Below are 21,165 nucleotides of genomic sequence, written 5' to 3' on the forward strand. Positions count from 1 at the left end.
AGATAGATATCTAATAAATTTGCGTAATCAAAGGTTTGCTTTCTGACAATAATTTAAAAAATTGAAATCAAATGTATTCCTCTGGTGACTTTTCTTTTCATAACATATGAAATGTGAATGTGTTTCAGTTAATCATATATATACACATTCATATAAATAATGTTCATTTGATATATTGCCTTGGCCTAGTTATCTGCACCAAAAACCCCACATTAGCAATTAGCATAAACAATTAGAACATGGAAAAAGTTGAGCCAAAGTAAACATATCCCCACCTGACAAACTATAAACAGTATGAAACTTTGAGGGAAAACAGCAGCCTAAATTAAAAGTTTTTTTTATTTTTATTTTTTACAACTAGTTTGATATTCAGTTACAGAAAGGCTATTTTTTTATGGGTATAGGCATAAAGGCAATAAGGCGATAACAGGCAAGGCAAGGCAGGTTTATTTCTATAGCCCATTTCATGTACAAGACAATTCAAAGTGCTTTACAAAAAACATTAAAAGCATTACAGCAGAAGCAATACAAAGTATAGGCATGAGAGAAACAAACAAACAAACAAAACAAAACAAAATCAGATGAATAGATAAAACAAACTAGAAGCACTCGGAGAGCGCAGACCTCCGCCAAGGCTGATCAGTGGCCCCCCCCATGGGCCCCCCCACCCCCGATCACCACCAAAATTTAATCATTTCTTCCTTATCCCATTTCCAACAAACCCTGAAAATTTCATCCAAATCTGTCCATAACTTTTTGAGTTATGTTGCACACTAACGATCAGTGGCCCCCCCCGTGGGCCCCCCCAGCCCCGATCACCACCAAAATTTAATCATTTCTTCCTCATCCCATTTCCAACAAACCCTGAAAATTTCATCCAAATCTGTCCATAACTTTTTGAGTTATGTTGCACACTAACGGACAGACAAACAAACAAACAGACAGACAAACAAACAAACCCTGGCAAAAACATAACCTCCTTGGCGGAGGTAATAAACAGATAAAACAGAAAAAACTTGAAAGAGTAAAAACTCTGTTCAAATGCAGCTGAGAATAGGTGGATCTTTAACCTGGATTTAAATAAACTGAGGGTTTCAGCTGATCTGGGGCTTTAATACTAGTTGATTAAACTTGCTTACTTGTAAAGTGACAAGGTATAGTAAACCATACAGTAGGTAAGATGTGTGATTTAACAGGTTACACAATGCAGCATTAACCATCTCCTGCTAAATAGCGAGCCGACATAAAACATCCATCCGTCAAATTTATCGACTTATTCTGTGTTTAGAGTTGATTAATCATAAACCATTTATAAGTGTTTCAGAAGTAGAACCAAAATGACTTATGTGTCAGTTCAATGTCACAAACCTGCTTTGCAAAGACTATTATATCAGATCCTAATAACCCCCCCAACCCCGGTCTTTGTCCCCCACTCTGTCCTGTTCAGCTTGTCGGTGTGACCACAGAGGAACAGTCTCAGGTAACGCCCAGTGTGACCCGGTCAGCGGCGACTGCTTCTGCAAGCGTCTTGTCACTGGACGCAGCTGTGACCAGTGTCTGGTGAGAAAGTACAAAACAAATGGTTTAACAGTGAATCACTTTTACGACTCTGTTTTTCATTCCTTTTCCTTTATTTCCTCTAGGGCAGGGGGCTCAAACTCATTTGAGTTCAGGGGCCACATTCAGCCCAATATGATCTGAAGTAAAATAATAACAATGAAAAAAGTAAAGTTTCATTTTGACAGTGTTTACAGCTACAAAGTTTCTTAAAAATGTTAATAACATGAACAACCTGAAATTCTTTAAGAAAAATAACTGCAATTTAAACAATATTGTGCTTCAGTTTATCATTTACATGTGTACATTACAACTTACAGATCACAGTAGATCTGCAAATGCACAAAACATTTAGTAACACGCAGAATATTATTTTGTGTGAAAGGATAGTTTGTAAATGTCAACATTAATTTGGAATTTTACTTTTTACACTAAAATAAAGAGAAATTTTTGGAGTTGTCATTGTTTATAGGTTATTATGATCGTATTTCAATGGTCTGATCCACTTTAGATCATATTGGTCTGTATGTCGAACCTGAACTCAAAAGATTTTAACACTACTAATTGTTCATATCTTCAGTGTAATTTTTGCATTTCAAAAATTCATCCCACGGACTGGATTGGACCCCTTGGTGGGCCAGTTTTGGCTCATGGGCTGTAACACCTGTGCTCTAGCGCCTTTTAATTTAAACCTACCGTTCTATTACCCTTTCTTGTTTTATCATGTATTTTTCTTACAACCTCATTACACTACAGAAAGATTTTAGGTGGCTATTAATATGATAATTCATTCAACCTCTTGTCCTGAACCTTCTGAGCCAGGAATAGTATTTGCAGGCATGTGAGCTCCTGCCTCGGCTCTGTCTCTATATTTAGCCCAGAGATTCGAGGCTTGTCCGGTTGGTGTTGGTTACAAACAGGCCTAAAATGGTCAGGCCTGGATCGGGTCCGAAATGGGATCCTGTGATGTGATCGGTCCTGTGAAGACTTGTTTTAGAAATAATAATGAGACATCCTAGTGCAAGCCAAATGAGTTATTTCTTTGAATTGGAAAGATATTTAAGGACCCACAGCTAATCAATGGATTAAAGAAAAGTCTGGTAACCTGGCATTTGAAAAGCCTACGTACCTGGCTGAAGGAAAGATCTAAGACTTTTTATAAGATCTGGACACCTGTATATTTACAGGGTGGGGAAGCAAAATTTACAATGAACATTTAGTTGTTTTTTCTCAGCAGGCACTACGTCAATTGTTTTGAAGCCAAACATATATTGATGTCATAATCATACCTAACACTATTATCCATACCTTTTCAGAAACTTTTGCCCATATGAGTAATCAGGAAAGCAAACGTCAAAGAGTGTGTGATTTGCTGAATGCACTCGTCACACCAAAGGAGATTTCAAAAATAGTTGGAGTGTCCATAAAGACTGTTTATAATGTAAAGAAGAGAATGACTATGAGCAAAACTATTACGAGAAAGTCTGGAAGATACTATTAAAGAAGAATGGGAGAAGTTGTCCCCCGAATATTTGAGGAACACTTGTTTCAGGAAGCGTGTGAAGGCAGTTATTGAGAAAGAAGGAGGACACATAGAATAAAAACATTTTCTATTATGTAAATTTTCTTGTGGCAAATAAATTCTCATGACTTTCAATAAACTAATTGGTCATACACTGTCTTTCAATCCCTGCCTCAAAATATTGTAAATTTTGCTTCCCCACCCTGTACAGTTTATAAAGGACTTGTCTGTATAGACCAGTGATTCTCAGCTGGTGGGTCATGACCTAAAAGCGGGTCACAAACTCGTTTCAGTGGATCGTGGGCCTTTGTCTGGGCAAAAAATAATGTTAAGAAACCAATCCTGTGCTTTATTTTTAGTGGAGCTGAGCGTTGTCCATTCACACTCCCCAACAGAGGTTCTCATGTATTACAACGACTACATCAGATATGGTTTCACATACATTGAGGACAAAAACCTCAGTGTGTTTAATTCTTGAATAAATGCCTGAATGCAGGTTTTAGTTTTGGTTAAAATGTACCTAATTTAGTGTTAAAGGAAATCTATATTATAATACTGGAAGGAAGGAAATTGAGATATTTTTAACTGGCCAATTTGTTACCTACAGTTGAGGAATAGTCCCGTCTCCACATTGAATATCTCGACAAGTTGATAAGACCAATATTTTGGGAGATATTAGTAATTTTGGAATACAATAGATTTACAATCATGTTGCTCGGTTGACCAGAAGCACAGTACCACACTGCATGATGGGAAATGAAGTTAAAAACAGGAATGACACATTTACTAACTTCACTCCCTAGATATCTGTATTAACCCATAAAGACCCAAACATCCACTGTCTACCAAAACATCTACTGATATAAAATGTTGAATAACTGTTCATCCATTAATCTTATCGATACATGTAAATAATTGGTATGAAATACAGTTTGTCATCTTTTCATGGTCATCAGATATGACCCATTTGGACGTTCAGAGGCTCCGTAGTGAACATGGAAACTCTATCGTCTTCTACAACATTGATTTACCGGTAAAACCCATGGAGTTTGACCAATGACAGTGGATGGAGACACTTGTTTTTATGTTCAGTTAATGATACTGATTTTACTGAAAAAGTCACTTTTTCTTCAGTTTTTTCTATTTTGATATAATCATCTTGGAATGTACTCTGAGCTTTGATGAACATCCACATGATCAATGAATTAAATATAGGAAAATATCAAATCATCAAATCAGATCAAATTTTATTTATATAGTGCCAAATCATAACAAAAGTTATCCCATGACACTTTACATATAGAGTTTGGTCAAAACCAGACTCTAAGCCAATTTACAGAAACCCAACAGAATCCTCCAGGAGCAAACACAAAAATAGATGATTTTCACTGAAAAAATGCAAAATGCAAAGAATAGTATTATAATAAATGCTAATGAATCATTTAGGAAAGGTGAAATAGAGAGAAAAATTCATTTGGGAGCTGACACAAAAGTCACACCGGGTCTTTATGGGTTAATGCGACCTGTGGTTCCCAACAGGTCAACACGCTAGTATTTCCATATTTAGCATCACCACCTGCTGGTCAGTTTGGTTTGTCATTAAACTTGTCTTCTGTGTTGACATACTGGGATATTCTGGATTATCTCATGTTCAAAACACACCATCTTTGCATTAAATAAATTTGAGAATTTTAACATCAATTTGAGTCGCAGCTTGTCATTGAGGGGTGATAATGGGTCCTGAAGCCAGACCAGTTGAGAACCACTGGTATAAACAATTAAGTTGTGACCGTCAAGTATATTTGTTGCACTGAGTGGGGTACCATTGTGTGGGTGGGGGGTTGTAGGGATTGTTTTGATGTGTGGGTGTTGTTGCCCGTTCTTATAAAACAATGAAAAACAACAATAAATATATTTATGAAAAAAAAAAAAGGCATCAGCAGTGGGAGAAGACAGAATGCCATGTGAAAGTGTAAAAGTTACACCGACTGTTGTTTCATTATGTATGATACTGCAGCTGGATTAATTAATCACTATGGTAGTTTTAAATACTCTTTAAAAAGCTGAAAAAGTTGTAGCTTCAAATAAAAGTAGAAGCTACACAGATAATTTGCTGACTCCAGCAGTACAGCATTCACAATGTCAAGTCAGCTGCTTTGGGAAATGCTGAAAATTGGACAGTAATCATCTACCCCAGAGCTATGAATGTTGTTTTATTGGATTAGAGGCATTCAGTACATATGACTCACTGTTACTGTCATGAGTCAGACACAAGTGGAAGTTCCCTTGGCAGTCTGATAGCACAGAGGAGAGCGATTCCTCCTGTTTCTGCCTGTCATTCACTCTGCTGTCCGTCCATCTGTCCGTCTGTCCGTCTGTCTGTCTGTCTTCTTGTGGTTCTAGGCGGAACACTGGGCGCTGAGCCATGACCTGAACGGCTGCAGAGGCTGCGAGTGTGATATTGGAGGAGCCTTAGACAACCAGTGAGTCATGATGAAGCTGCTGTCCTAAATCACAAACCCAACACCAAACCTGTTACACATGAGAATACGCAGCAGAGAGAACGACACTGACAAACTTAATGATTTAAATAAAGTACAACTCAATATTATTACAAATGTATGTGGTTTCAGTTTTCACTTTTACTGGAGGAATTAGACATATTAAGTACTGTTAAAAAAAAAAAAGTTCTCTTTTCATTTTATTGTTGATAGAAATCAATTTATAAATTAATTTCTGGTGAGTTTATATATCCTCCTGAGACCCAGGAAAGTAAAAGTTTTGACTTTTTTTACATTAAACAATTGCCTTAACCCTTTCATGCATGAATTATGAGAACCTTAATCAAGATTTTTTTTTCCTGAGTGTTTTTATTCCTCTTTAGGCATAAAAAAAAAAAAAAACAATGTGATTGATTTTTTTTTTTTTTTTTTTTTTAAATCAACCTGTTTTTCATGGAGTTACAAAAATGTCCACTCAGCTACACCATGAATTTTATTCTTGAAGCAAAGAAGCATGTACTTAAAACTCAATATCATAAAGTGATATGAAAACAGTGAAATGAAACCATGTTTAATGCAGCTAATCTGATGTTTTCTCACATTTTAACATGTTCTAATACTAGTTATTACTCACTTCATGCAAAAAATAAATATTAACAACTGATTTCCACTCAAGAACCAACCAAGAACAGCAAAGTTACAATAATGGTATGAACTGCAGTTTATGAGATGATGCATAAGTGTCCACTGTGTTGGTTGATATGGAACTAAAACAACAAAACCCATGAATATACAAGAGTAAAGCTGTAGAGTAACTGTCCACTGTAGTGACCACCATGCATGAAAGGGTTAAGTCAAAACAGCATGATGCCACAGATTTTCAAAAGCTTTTTTTTTTTTTGGAATATTCTTTGCATTGGACATCTTTTTTTCTCTTCTCTTCTCTTCTCTTCTCTTCTCTTCTCTTCTCTTCTCTTCTCTTCTCTTCTCTTCTCTTCTCTTCTCTTCTCTCTCTTCTCTTCTCTTCTCTTCTCTTCTCTTCTCTTCTCTTCTCTTCTCTTCTCTTCTCTCTTTTTTTTTTTTTTTTTTTAAAGCAGTGAAACCCTTGTCCCCTACAGAGGACAAAAATGCATTGCTGGGTTTCAGGGGGATATTATTAAATTGTTAATGTAGAATCCAGAACTTGCAAATTAAATTCCATTCTCACAAGCTTCAGCTGTATTTCGCTTTGAGGTTTAATAGATTCTATCATTTTGGTGTTGCATGCCAGTATGTATTAGGAATAACTTATTTTTAATGTCTCATCTGTAGCTGCTCCATGGAGACTGGTCAGTGTCGCTGTCGCAGTCACATGACCAGTCGTCAGTGTACCCAGGTGGAGTCTGGGTACTTCTTCATGGCTCTGGATCACCTGCTCTATGAGGCTGAACTGGCCAAGATGGGTCAGGTAAATAAGGATAGGAAAACACATGAAAACCTCTATTAAGTTATCGGGACTCTGCAAAATCCACAGTTTTTTTTTTTTTTTTTTTTTTTTTTTTAATTTTGTCATCTGAGATAAATTTCATCATTAATATATGTATTCGAAGTGTGATTGAAGTCTGTAGAGGTTCACTGCAAAAATCAAAATCTTACCAAGTGACTGCCAATGGAACAAGTGAAAATTACCTTGGTAAAATTTCTTGAAATAAGATTTTCGAGATCTATTGTCTAAAAATAAGTTCTTATATCTCACTGAAAAGTTACTCTATAGGTGATTATGTCTTATTTTAAGTGTGATGAGATATTTTGACTAGAAATGACAAAAATACACTTGGTAAGATTTAGATTTTTGCAGTGTTAAGATTAAGATAGATTAAGTTTCAAATCAACAGAAAAAAAAGATCATATGTCAGAGGGTGGGAAAGACATTACCAAACCTGTTGTAACTGGACATCTGAGTTAAAACATAAGGGGTATCAAAAACAAATGGTAAATGGTAAATGAACTGCACTTATATAGCACATTTTATGTATTTTCATGGTGCCCAAAGTGCTTTCCAAAGCCTTACATTCACCCATTCACGCACACTCTCATACCAGTAGACAAGATTTAGACACAAAATCAGTTCAAGGTGACGCATACACCAACACTGACCTCAATACATGCATATAAAACCATTTAATTAACGAATACAATTTTAAAAAATCAAAAATCTCCTCTTACTCTCACATTCTTGTACTTTTGATCCTGTGTAGCTTTAAAAATTGGTCAGATTTTGAATTTACTTGGACATGCCACAGGTATTGATGGATATAAAACTCACCTTTTACTATCATTCTTCCAAAGACTGATGTTAACCCTTACTGCAAAAGTGTTTAGAGTCCTTGCAAATATGTAGAAAATCCAAAACTGTATGCCTAAAAATGTATTTTGATTTGATGTATTTGATTTTGATTGTTTTGGGTACAAGAAACCTGATAGGAACTTAAAAAAAAAAAAGATTCCTTGTGATTATATGATTTTCATGATATAAAGTGTGAGGACTTGGTATGGAATGATGTAAAATGTCAAATATATATATATATATATATATATATCTGTGTGTATGTGTTTTCAGGGCTGTGCACTCGAGGTCAGGGAGCACCAGCAGGGACGACCCGCCTCTTGGACAGGTCTTGGGTTTGCACGTGTACCTGAGGGAGGAACGTTGGAGTTCCTCATCACTAACATCCCCTACTCCATGGAATATGACCTTCTCATCCGCTACGAGTCACAGGTCTGGCATTTTGGATCCATTTTCAACAGCAATTTTCTTACATTTCTATGCTCTTATACAAACATTTTTATTCTACACATACACTCATAAAACACATGTATCCACAGATGCCTCGGGACTGGGAAGAGGTTCGTATCACAGTGGTCCGACCAGGGCCGATTCCCACCAGTAGCCCCTGTGGAAACACCATCCCTGATGACGACAGACTCACCATCGCCTTCCCAGCAGGAGCCAGGTATCTATCTGTCTGTCTGTCTGTTCCGTCCGTCCGTCCGTCCGTCCATCCATTCATCCATCCATCCAAAGTGTATGTTGAATAAGGTGGTTCACAATATGATGGTATAAGTAAAAGTTTTCTAAATTATGCCAGATCATATTTTGCCTTCTTATTATCATTGTGAACATCTGTACCAAAAATTGAGCCAATAGGACACCAGTAAAGGGTGGCTCACTTTTTCAATGCATAATTTTCACAGAAACATAACTTGAACAATACAAAGATAAATATGCTCATTAATAATCTCTCCCAGTCTCCCAGTACTTATGCTACATGTGTTACAACATTAGAACAGTTCAAACACTATATTCCATGTATGATGACTTTGTTCTCTTTGATACTTTATCTCTGTGTCCTAGCACAACACGGAGCAAAAATTGCTTTTGGTCTTCAATTCGCACAGATTGTTGACAGTGTTTAATAAGTGCAATGCCTCTCTCTGCACTGTCATTGATGACCTTCAAGGAATAAACTTTGTGTCGCAGATTCTCATCTGTGAGAATGGACCTCACATCATCAGGGTTACTTGTGCTGTTAATTTGGCCTTCAGTAAGAACTTCAAAGAAGTGGATTGAGGGGCGAGTGACGAGGCTAGAGGTGGTAGTTGTACTGTTCTTGTGGAAGAAAGACTTGGCATCAAGTCTTTTGAACAGCTTCCCAGGGTGTCTTTACAAGATTTCTCAGCCTTACCTCCTTTTCTTCAGAATCAATGTGAGCATCAAAAAATGCCAGGACGACGAGTTCTTCTGACAGATACCACAAATGTCATCCAATGCTCTTCAGTGCGGCATCTGCAATGCTTTTATCCGGATATAGATGCAAACTCTGGATCAAGTCCAAATCATTCTTTGGAGCATGTGTTGCCAGGGAAGCCTCATGCCAATACATTATGTAGACGAAACAGACGAAGTTGGTAACTTTCCTCATGGATTGCTTCTGCTTCAATGTCAGACTTGTCTGGGCCTCGAATAAAGTTATTTTGATGCAGTAAATAGCCTTAGCCATCTACCGTGCCTGATGGTAAGCTCCCGGTGCTCGAAAATGGAACATTAACAATTTCAAAATTGTGAAAAAGTGTGCCATCCCTAAATGTGCAGCAATTGACTCCATTTTTGGTACAAGGCAAAAAGTGATCTGGCAAAATTTGGCGAAAGTTTATTTGTGAACCACCCTAATGTTGAATGTGTGTGTTTCAGGTTTGTGGTCCCACCTCAGCCTGTGTGTCTGGAGAGGGGTGTGACTTACACCCTGCGCTTCGACTTCAGGCGTTATCAGGACGCCAACAGTATCCTCAACGGAGCAGCAGTCCTCCTTGTGGACTCTGTGAGATAATTTTTCTATTCCACAAAGTATTTTGGAAAGTCTTGTTAGTAACTCGTATTTTCACCTCATTTATCCATACATTTAATTTCTCATGTTTCTCCTTTAAGATTGCCTTGATGCCACGCCATTCTTCCATGGAGATGTTCAATGCAGGGGATGCAGCGTCCAACATAAGGAAGCAGACGTATGAACGTTACCGCTGCCACGAGGGGGCAAAAAGTGTGACCCGCCCACTGATGAGTGACACGTGTGCCAAGCTCATCACCAGTATGTCGGCCATCATTAACGATGGGGCTCTGGGTGAGTGCAAAAAGGATCACCTCAGTGTTGAAATGTGTGAAATGAAACAGACCAAGAATATTCGTGTCTTTTGGTTTATATATTCTGGTGGAGAACTGTTTCAGTGTGTTTCTTTATTATGCTTCTGTGTCTTTCTCCAGCTTGTAATTGCGACCCCCAGGGCTCCGTCAGCTCAGTGTGTGACGTCCGTGGAGGTCAGTGTCACTGCAGGCCAAATGTCATTGGTCAGCGCTGTGACAAGTGTGCACCTGGAACTTATGGCTTTGGACCATCTGGCTGCATAGGTGAGGACATCACAATTAGGAGTTTTTAAGTTTTTTTTTTTAAAGGTTTTTTATACTTTGAACTTAAAACAAGGGCAATGTCCCTGGTAAATGATTTAATGAAGTGAAAAAAAGTGAACAAATTTTTCTTTGTAATTCTTATAGGTTCAACTGGACTAGTTTTGCTCTTTTGAAAACGTTTTGTCTCATCCACACGACTTCTTCAGTTCTGAAGTTGAGCTAAAGAAGACAAAATGTTTTCAAAAGAGCAAAATCAGTCCAGTTGAACCAAGAAGAATGGTGACCTGGACAAATGAGAACTTCCGCAGACAAAGTGAACCAGTATAAGTCTTCGTAGTAAGATGAGTCTGATACTGTACTGTCTGCTGTATGTTCAGTGATAAACTTAGCTGCTGGCGCCCTCTACTGTCCAGATGTACACATCTGTAAATACTTGTTCCTCCTCTCCTCTCCTCTCCTCTCCTCTCCTCTCCTCTCCTCTCCTCTCCTCTCCTCTCCTCTCCTCTCCTCTCCTCTCCTCTCCTCTCCTCTCCTCTCCTCCTTTCCTTTCCTCTCCTCCCCTCCCCTCCCCTCTTCTCCCCTCCCCTCCCCTCTCCTCTCCTCCCCTCTCCTCAGCTTGTGGTTGTAGTCTTGAAGGCTCAGTGACTCGTCTTTGTGATAAGTTCACGGGTCAGTGCCAGTGTCGTCCTGGTGCTTTTGGTCAGCGTTGTGATGGATGCCAGGCGGGTCACTGGGGTTTCCCAAGCTGCCGACCCTGCCAGTGTAACGGACACGCCGACGAGTGTGACCAGAGGACCGGAGCCTGCATCCACTGCAGAGACAACACTGGAGGAGACAAGTGTGACAGGTGATGTCTGGTGAATGACCCACTGTATCAGAAAATCTGACACTTTAGTTTGCATGAAAATATCACAACTAAGTTTGTGCTCTTTTCTTTGAATACTCTTGTCTAGTTTAATACTGTCTGGGCTTTTCAATTGACTCCCTTTGTCATTTCTGTAGATGTGCCAATGGTTACTATGGTAACCCAATTTTGGGTATAGCATCCGGTGCTCAGTGTCGCCCGTGCCCCTGCCCAGATGGACCCAACAGCGGACGCCACTTTGCAGCATCTTGTTACCAGGACAACCGTAACCGACAAATCATCTGCAACTGTAACCAGGGTTACACAGGTACATTACATATTGTATCTTTTCTTATTTTATTCCTTTATCCCCTGTCTCACCATTCCAATCATACAGACATATAATCATTCAGTTGCAGTAAGGCTTTAAAAAAGTTTAATATTATATGAAGTTATAATTAAAGGAAGTGATTCAGTATCAGGAATCTGAACACATGAATAGAAGCATTTTGGTGTAACTTCTTATCAAAGCAAGTTTTACAGAGTAATGAAAGATTATCTAAAGCATGATTATTGTCTGTTATATTTTTACCATTCCAAGAGCTCATTTAGCATAAGCAGATTGATACCATTTGTATTAAAGATATAAAGGAGGATTAAGGGGGATCTAACTGCATAAATGGAATCAAATATTCAACTATTTCTTATTTAGAGTATAATAACTTCATTCTTTTGTTTCCTAGGATTGAGCTGTTGTATTTTCAGAGGAGTTCTGTTTTATTGTGGGTCTTATCTATTATTATTAGGTACATTACCATCACCCACTGTGTTTGTGTATGGACCTGAGTTTAAAGAGCAGAACAGGCAAAACAAACACTGATTCTCATGCAGAACTTAATGTTTTTTTGGAGCTAGTGTAGGTGAGTTCAAGGGGTTATTTAGTCAGCAGTTTAACCACTGGGTGTCACTAAATGTGATACATTTAAGACAAATTAGAAAGATGACCATTTAACCATTTTTTTCATGTTACTGTGTTGTATTTCAGTGAAGTGCATGAATGTGCATTGTTCATGTATGGACTGCAGTTTGTGTGAATACATCCATCTAATCTAATTTGATGCTCTCTCAGTCATTTACTGAGTCGATCACCATGTGCTGCACAGAGCATCTATACCTCTATATCTGTGTGTGGTAATGCTAGTGTCACTAAAACTCCAGTCTTCTATCTTTTAAGACAAGATAAAGGATATATCTAAAATAAGGTAAGGATGGTGTTTCCTAGGTTCTGATAAATGGTAACTTGTGTTATTTCCTCCCTCCCTTTCCCTTGTATCACTGGTACAGGGATTGTTAAACGTTCCGGGGTGACCATTTTTAAGCGTGAGTAATGATGGTTGAATCCCACCCTGCCTTCATCCCCATTTCTCAGTTTTTCTCCCCTCCTCCACCCTCCCCACCCCTACACTGGACTGGTCCTACCCATGCATGGCTTCAGCACCCCTCCCATCAATGGTGCTGTGCCACAGTGCACTCCTGCTCATGTGTAAGACCTGGATCAAAAACATATTTAAATATGTTTCATGTGATATTCCTAAAACCTGGTGACATTTAAATGCAACAACCTCAAATTGTCAGTAAATACTATTATTCCAAATTCATGTTTGAACCAGGTCAATGTAAATGTCTGTTAAAGGATCTGACCCAGAATCATGTTTGTTTTTTCTTTTCTTTTTTTTTTTTTTTTTTTTAATATATTTGCTAAAATGTATTATTTCCAACACTTATTTTAACATTTTGACTCCTATGATACAAAACGTGAAAAAGGTAAAATGAGTTTTAATGCAACTGTTGGTTGATTCTGAGTCAGCTTCTCTCTTCAGTTTGGTTCTATTGTAACTGTGCTGATTTAACTGTAGTTGAATGCTGTTAGGAAATGGTTAAGCAGTCACGGTGAGGGTACAGCACACTTTTTTTTTTCAAATACAAAGCCACACAAGATGAGGTCTGTAATGTCACTTTTTTCCACTTTCTGACTGTTACGGTGAAGCACAATGAAGAAATGGTGGCTACTGACCTCTAGATATTCGATGTAAAATAATGGACTTTCTGTTCAATTATGCGATAGGTCATTGACTTTTAAAGATGAATTAAGGAGTAGAAGAAGAGACAGAATCCCCATTTGAGGATGAAAATTTATAAGCTGCTTTAAAAACTTATAGCTGACTTTTTGGCACATATCTCCTACCCAACTTTCCCCTTACATTTCTCTCTTTCTGTCTCTTTTATTCCTATTCAGCATTTATCTCATCTTATCTCCATTGTACAGCAGGTTTTACTCATGCCAACACAGCCTTATGTTTTACCTCACCCCACCCTCATTCCTTGCTTTCCCCCATTTCATTCTGAGCTTCCTGTCAGGCCCAGATATGGAATGTATTTCTTATATCTGGACAAATTGGCCAAGAATTTAAAAAATAAATAAGTAAATAAAAGTAGTTTAGATGTAGCCTCACGTATTACTCCCTGAATACTCTTGTTGCAGCTGTATAATAAAGTATAGACATGCATATGTGACATGTACTGGTGCAAACAGAATGTGTTTGTGTGGGATTCTTTGAAGTACACAAAATGCTGCACATATTTCACTGAATGTGTGATGACAAAAGCCTTAAACTAACTAATGAGCTGGTTAACCAAACCCCACTGAGTGATGGTTAGTAACAGTAACAACTGATATTGTAACAAAAATACTAGATATGTTAGTCATAGACTAACATTTTTTTTTTGTATTGGAGGATAATTGAATCCAAATTTGGCATTGCAGTAAATATACTTATGAATGTCTTACAGAGACTGGTGATGCTGGGAGTTAGTCCTCATATATGGTTTCTCCACAGATGTATGTAATTAAAAAGGGTAAAGGAGAATATTTATTATTTATAACAATGGCATGATAAGAGACATGAAAGAAATGTAACAAATTTTTAAAATGTACTCCAGTAATTTCATGTCTCACAAAAGAGAGGGGCTGTGTCCAGAACTCAACCAAAACAGAGGAGGCAGAGGGTGATGTTGCTGTTTTCTAATTATTATAAATCAAGATCCAGATCACTATATAAATATTTCAAAATCCATCTCATGACAATTTTCATTACATCTTCCTGCCTCCTAAATGTCTTACATGACAGTTTGTAATGCAGGTTTTATTAAACACTCATGAAATTAAAAGTCACATAAAGCATTGCAGCCAATCTCTTACCATAATATTCCAATTGGAACAAAAAGTGATACGCAGTTCCTGCCCTGTCTGATCTTGCAATAACTTTTCATTTTGTCTTGTCTGTTTATATTCAGGTGCCCGATGTGAGGAATGTGCCCCTGGCTACTATGGCAACCCGTCTCAGCCGGGGGGCCGCTGCCAGCCCTGCCAGTGCAACAACAACATCGACATGTCAGATATGGATGCTTGTGACAGGCAGACAGGAGAGTGCAGGAAATGCCTCTACAACACCGAGGGTCCCAACTGTGGCATCTGCAGGAGCGGATATTACGGGGACGCTTCCCGACGCAACTGCCGGAGTGAGTAGCACACTCAGGAAACAATGACGTTAACTCAGGCTTTCAATCAAATCTTATTTATGCCTACTTTTCCTCCTGATTTTTTCCCCCTTTAGAGTGCACATGTAACTTCTTGGGCACCGAACGAAGCCAGTGTGTGGAGCGTGAAGACTGTGTGTGCCAGCGCTCCACAGGACAGTGCCAGTGTCTTCCAAATGTCATAGGTTTGACATGTGACCACTGCGCCCCCAACCACTGGAACCTGGCCAGTGGGATGGGCTGTGAACCCTGTGGGTGTGACCCCCACAACTCTGTCACCTCTTCATGTAATGAGGTAAGAAATATACAATACATCTGCACATATTCACATACTGAGAAAAATAATGAGAATATATTCATTTTTCCTGTTCTCCGATGCAGTTTACTGGTCAGTGTCAATGTCGTGACGGCTTCGGGGGGAAGACCTGCACGGACTGTCAAGAGAACTACTGGGGGGATCCAAGGACTCAGTGTAGAGGTTAGAGTCTACAGATATTATAAATGTGATGAGGAGAAAGAGGACACTGCATTAATAACACACTGTTGGGTTTTGTGGGTGCTACTTCTCTCTTCTTCAAAGTAAGGCAAAGCAGATTTATTTGTATAGCACAATTCATACACAGGCCAATTCACAGCGATTTCCAATAATGAAAAAGACAAGTTAAAAACACACAATTACAGTTAAAACATAATCAAGTAAGGCAGTAAAATTTCGTTTATATAGGATCCTTTAACTCATAAAGACCCAGTGCTGCTTTTGTGGCAGTTCCCAAATAAATGTTTCTCAATATTTAACCATTCTGAAGTGATTTATCACAATTAATTGTAATATTATCTTTCTTTTTTTTGCATTTTTTCAGTGAAAATCAGATATTTTTATACATTTAATTCACTGATCATGTAGACGTTCATAAAAGCAAGTAAATTCAAAGGTTATTGGATAAAAATCAGGAAAAAAAATTTGGAAAAAGTGACTTTTCCAACAAAATATATCATCAGCTGAATATAAAACAAGTGTCTGTATTTACTGTCATTGATCAAACTCCATGTGTTTTACTGGTGAATCAATATAGAATAATGGGTCATATCTGATGAGCATGAAAAGATGACAAACTGTATTTTACACCAATTATTTACATGTATTGATCGGATTAGTGGATCAACAGGTATTAAACATTTTAGATCAGTAGATGATTATGGTCACTTATTTTATGGCTGTTTGGGTCTTTATGGGTTAAAACAAACACTGCAAAGTGCAGTACAGGATATGTTATAGACAGTCATGCAGATAAGATGATGTTTTTTCACAGTTGATGTGCAGACTAAGCTGTTGCCTATTCTGTAATCATTATACTGGGTCTCTTTTGTCTGCCCCCCCCCCCCCCCCCCAGCCTGTGACTGTGACTGGCGTGGCATCGAGACATCTCAGTGCAACCGTGTGACTGGCCACTGTGTTTGCCAGCAGGGGGTGTCAGGTGTTCGCTGTGACCAGTGTGCCAGAGGCTTTTCTGGACAGTTCCCTAACTGTCAGCCCTGTCATCAGTGCTTCGGGGACTGGGATCGCATCGTGCAGGTGTGGTTTACTGCAGAGTATGGGGGGAGGGGGGTTATCTTTGCCCAGCAGAAACCAGAGTTTAGGTGTGAAATGTATTTAGATTCAATGAAGTGGGAACCATCTTTTAATACAAGGAATGACTGAATGAAACATGAATAGAAACACAGAAGGGGGTGTAATCCCATAGATTTACCCATAATTCATCACTTTACAGTATACAACACATACCTGCTTTACTCATTCTGTCAAACCTATGTGTGTAAATATCGTATTCAGATGTGATATCAAATTGCTCATCAGCACATTTGAACCCTTTTGTTTATTTTATGTGTCCCATCTCCAGGACCTTGCAGTACGTACCAAGACTCTTGCAGCACGTGCCCATGAGATCCAGACCACTGGGCTTACTGGGCCCTATGAGAAGGCCTTCAGAGACCTGGAGGAGAAACTAGCACAAGCACAGGGGATCGTCAATGCACGCAATGCCACTGCAGCGGCCGTCTCTACTCTGATGGAACTCATAGAAGACCTCAGGTAGGACACGTATGCATATTGCATTTCATATTTATTGTCTTCTTGTGTAAACATGTAAACACATCTGTTATGAGACAAAGTCGTCCAGATATATGAGATTTTACATAATGACATGTGATTTTTGCAGAACACAAATCAGTGACAGCACTGATACCCTCAACCGTCTGGAAGGAGATCTAACTATTGTCCAGGACAGCAACTCTGAGGCAAGCAAGGAGCTGAGCGCCCTGGAGAGGGAGGCCAGAGAACTCAACCTCACTTCAGAGCAGCTACACCGACAACTGGATATCCTCAAAAACTCCAACTTCCTAGGTTAGTCCTGTTACTTTTCAACCACTGGGGTGTATTTAGGTTCCATCCATATAATAAGGATCATAACAGTTACACTCAGTCTAGTATGATTTTTCTTTCTTTTCTTTTGTGGTCCTGCTTCTCTCCTGCCTCTCTGTCTGTTTTTAAATCCCTTCTTAAAACCCATCTTTTCTCCTTGGCTTTTAAAACCATGTGAGATGTTTGAAGGTATTATTTTTATTCTATTGTTTTTATTTGGTAGTGGTTTATTGTTCTTATTTTTTTTGTTGTTGTTTTTAATTGTATGGCTTTTTATGTTTTTTAATCTATTCTTGTATTTTATTCTCCTATTTGGGTTTTATTTATTCTTATGCACAGCACTCTTTTCTTTTTTGTACAGTTCTATGTTTTTTAATCTACTCTGTATTTTATTCTTTTAGTTTGGTTTTAATTATTCTTCTGTACAGCACTTTGGTCCACTCCGGTTGTTTTAAAGTGCTTTACAAATAAAGCTGGTTTGGCTTGGATTGGATCATCATCACTCATTTATCCATATAGTTGTGATAGTGTTTATTATATAGTTACATAGACGGTAGAGGTTTCTATTATTGGTACTAGCTGCAGTAGTAGTATATCCACTGTTAGTACTTGAATTTGGAGTAATAATATTAACAGCTATGGATATTTGTTCTAATTATTGGTAGTTTTAGTTCAGTTTGCTGTGGATCCATGTGTCTCCCCCCTATTTCCCCCCTGTTACCCCCTCCTCCAATCCCTCTCTTTTTTTTTCTCTTCCTTTAACCCTCTCTCTTTAACCCCATTTTTCCCTCACCACTGTCGCCAAATATTTGCTCCTGGGGGATTCTGTTGGGTTTGTGTAAAATAGCTTAAGAGTCTGGTTCAACCGGCTCCAAATGTCAAGTGTCATGAGATAAGTTTTGTTATGATGTGGCGCTGTATAAATAAAAGTTGATTGATTGGTATTTCTAGTTCTAATGCAGTGGTTCCCAACCTTTTTTGGGTCATGACCCCATTTGAACATCACAAATTTCTGGCAATGCCAGAGACATTTTTTATGCTAAAATTAATTTGTTTTTGATCATGTAATAGTTTGCTATACTATGTTGCAAGCAAACGTTAATTTTAGATGACATTTAGGTTATATAATTTATGTTATTATGGACGGAGGCAGAAAAGCCAGGTGTAGATTACTGCACAAACTGAGAATTTTACCTTCCTTGGTCAGGATATGTACAGTCAGTCCAGTTTGTATTTACAAGGCCGACAATTATTACTGAACAAACAATAACTCAAACCATGAATTATGAAAGAGCTGCAGCATCTGAAACTGACCACACTGAACATTTGAAAGATAAACAGTACCACAGTGCTTCAGTTTCAGCTTCACAGTTTGTCATGTCTTTTATGTATTGGGATTGTTTCTCTCAACTCACCTTATATTCTTATTAGTAAGTTTTTTTTTAATTATTTTTATCAATTATGAGAAATTTCAGGCGACCCTATTTGAATTCCAGGCGACCCTACGTGGGGTCCTAACCCCATGGTTGAAAAACACTGTTCTAATGAGTCTAATAAGTCTAATTCGAAATTTGGAAATGAACAAAATACTGCTGTTCCTTCCCTTCCATTCAGGTGCCTACGACAGCATCCGAAGCTCCTACAACAAGTCTCGTGATGCAGAACGACGAGCCAATGAATCCACTACCACCAAGCCCAGCACCGTCAGCCAGTCCGCGGACACTCGGCGCCGCACTGAACGCCTCATCGCCGCTAAGAAGGACGACTTCAACCGTAAAAATGCTGCCAACAAGCGTGCCCTGGGAGATCTCAATGCCAGAACCCAGGTCCTGGATATAAAGAAGATCAATGAGAAGGTTTGCTCCACGTCTACACCTATATTTGTTGAAGTCGAATAGCATCAGTGTTTACACTTAATACTGCCAACACCCATTCATGTGTTCCTGTCAGGTTTGCGGTGCCCCTGGTGATGCCCCTTGTGAAGAAAGCCCTTGTGGGGGTGCAGGTTGCCGTGACGATGAGGGTAACCGACACTGTGGAGGCCTAAATTGTAACGGAGCTGTTGCGGTTGCTGACAATGCGCTGGAGAGAGCCAAACACGCAGAGAAGGAGCTGAACAAAGCGATGGGAGAGGTGGCAGGACTGTTTACTAAGGTACAGTAGTTATTAATAGAAGAAACATCAACCCAGACAACAGTTTATGACTCAATCACAGACACTCACTGAACTTCAAAGTCAAAGAAACTTCACATAATTCACATCTTCAAGAGACACTTCATCACAGAAACCATTCTTGAAAGACACTGGGCCTAATGTTGAAAGAATCTTTTACAAATCTGTCATATTTTCTCTTTCAAGAGAAAAATAAGAAATGTTAATTCAAGATGCACCAATGTTCTTAACATCCTAATGTACTCTTATGCAGGTGTACTGAATGATGAAACCCTATAATCATAAGTTTGGGTGCATGGGACTGATTGTTTGTTATTAGTATAGGTAAAGCTGAAGCCTTTAGAAATGGGAAATGTGCTGGAGAGAACTGGAGAGATAAAAAGTGTTTAAAAAGTGTTTATTAAGCCCACAAATGTAATAATTCACTCATTATATTTGAGCTAAAAAAAAAGTTTCGATAAAAGTATATGATATCCATATTTCTGACATGTAAAACTGATTTTCCCTGTGTTGAACAGTGTATGGACCGCAAAAACAAGATGTTTTTTCCTCATTTAGTAAGAGTGTTCTCAGGCACTTGTAAAATTTACACTGATGAATCCCAGAAATCAGAGGGTACTAACAAACAAGCAAACTGAATACAAATGAGAAGAAGAAGACAGATGTTGTGTATTTGAGTGGGTAATAATTTCTGATAACAGTGCAGTGCAGGTGAATGAATTCTTAAAGAAGTGATATTTTAATTTTTTAAATGGAATTATTCATTTTAAATCATTTCCCTGTGGTCTACATAAACTGTAAATGCTATGTTTGGGTCTGAATTCTTCATTAATTCAACTCCACAGGTCCATCTTCAACCCTATTTCTGAGTAATGACACCAGAAAGGTTGTTTTGAGTGCTGGCCCTTTAAATGCAAATGAGTCACTTCACAGCCCACCCCCTCCAGGTTGTTGGCTGTGCTGCTCTGTCCCGTTCAACCAACAACTGAACATTTTAGGTAATCGGCTCAAAGTTTGGACATATTTTCAGTATGGACTACAACTGCTGCTGCTAACAAACACTAATGGCATATTTGGAGAAATATTCATCAGTAGTCCTGTCCTTATATGTGCAAATGTCGTGATGTAACTAGTTATAGACGTAACAAATTAAGCGGGAATAAAAATGGGTTGTAGAAATCCACTCAATTTTTGCCAAAATGAATATAAAGATAGCTTTGCAGCACCTGGAGGGTTCAAATTCAAACTTTATGAACTGTAAGGGTCCTCAAATACACAAATAAATGTACCAGAGACTAAGCAAAATATGACCCCTTTAAATAAAATGTAAAAAAAAAAAAAAAAAAGAAATCTAATAAATGAAATAATAAACTCTTTTTTAAAAATCACATAGGTGGCAGAGGCTAAGAACAAAGCAGAGGAAGCCAAAGGTAAAGCACAGGCAGCTCTGGACAAAGCCACAGCCACAAAGAATAAAGTGGAGCGCTCCAACAATGACCTGAGAGACCTCATCAAACAGATCCGAGACTTCCTCACTCGTAAGTCACTCAAATATCCATTCAATTGTCTTATATGAACTAATATACAAACACACTGATGTTAATGAAATGT

The 21,165-nt window shown here is 38.4% G+C and overlaps 1 protein-coding gene across 2 annotated transcripts in view; it reads left to right on the plus strand.

The window, feature by feature from the left end:
• lamb2 (laminin, beta 2 (laminin S)) overlaps positions 1-21,165 on the plus strand; it is an 84,086-nt gene that overhangs the window by 59,022 nt on the left and 3,899 nt on the right. Inside the window, exons 12-31 of one of the 2 annotated variants that reach the window (XM_030139169.1) lie at positions 1,448-1,560; positions 5,483-5,562; positions 6,892-7,027; positions 8,180-8,338; positions 8,446-8,573; positions 9,812-9,938; positions 10,046-10,238; positions 10,379-10,522; positions 11,138-11,369; positions 11,525-11,694; positions 12,711-12,746; positions 14,721-14,945; positions 15,041-15,258; positions 15,345-15,441; positions 16,355-16,536; positions 16,862-17,052; positions 17,180-17,364; positions 18,997-19,238; positions 19,333-19,536; positions 20,948-21,092. In XM_030139169.1, coding sequence (XP_029995029.1) covers positions 1,448-1,560; positions 5,483-5,562; positions 6,892-7,027; positions 8,180-8,338; positions 8,446-8,573; positions 9,812-9,938; positions 10,046-10,238; positions 10,379-10,522; positions 11,138-11,369; positions 11,525-11,694; positions 12,711-12,746; positions 14,721-14,945; positions 15,041-15,258; positions 15,345-15,441; positions 16,355-16,536; positions 16,862-17,052; positions 17,180-17,364; positions 18,997-19,238; positions 19,333-19,536; positions 20,948-21,092 — 3,207 coding nt within the window. The remainder of the gene's footprint in view (positions 1-1,447; positions 1,561-5,482; positions 5,563-6,891; positions 7,028-8,179; positions 8,339-8,445; positions 8,574-9,811; positions 9,939-10,045; positions 10,239-10,378; positions 10,523-11,137; positions 11,370-11,524; positions 11,695-12,710; positions 12,747-14,720; positions 14,946-15,040; positions 15,259-15,344; positions 15,442-16,354; positions 16,537-16,861; positions 17,053-17,179; positions 17,365-18,996; positions 19,239-19,332; positions 19,537-20,947; positions 21,093-21,165) is intronic. The other variant, XM_030139170.1, reaches the window with a different exon arrangement.

Source organism: Sphaeramia orbicularis, chromosome 7 (genome assembly GCF_902148855.1).
Source record: "Sphaeramia orbicularis chromosome 7, fSphaOr1.1, whole genome shotgun sequence".
Lineage (NCBI taxonomy): Eukaryota > Metazoa > Chordata > Actinopteri > Kurtiformes > Apogonidae > Sphaeramia > Sphaeramia orbicularis.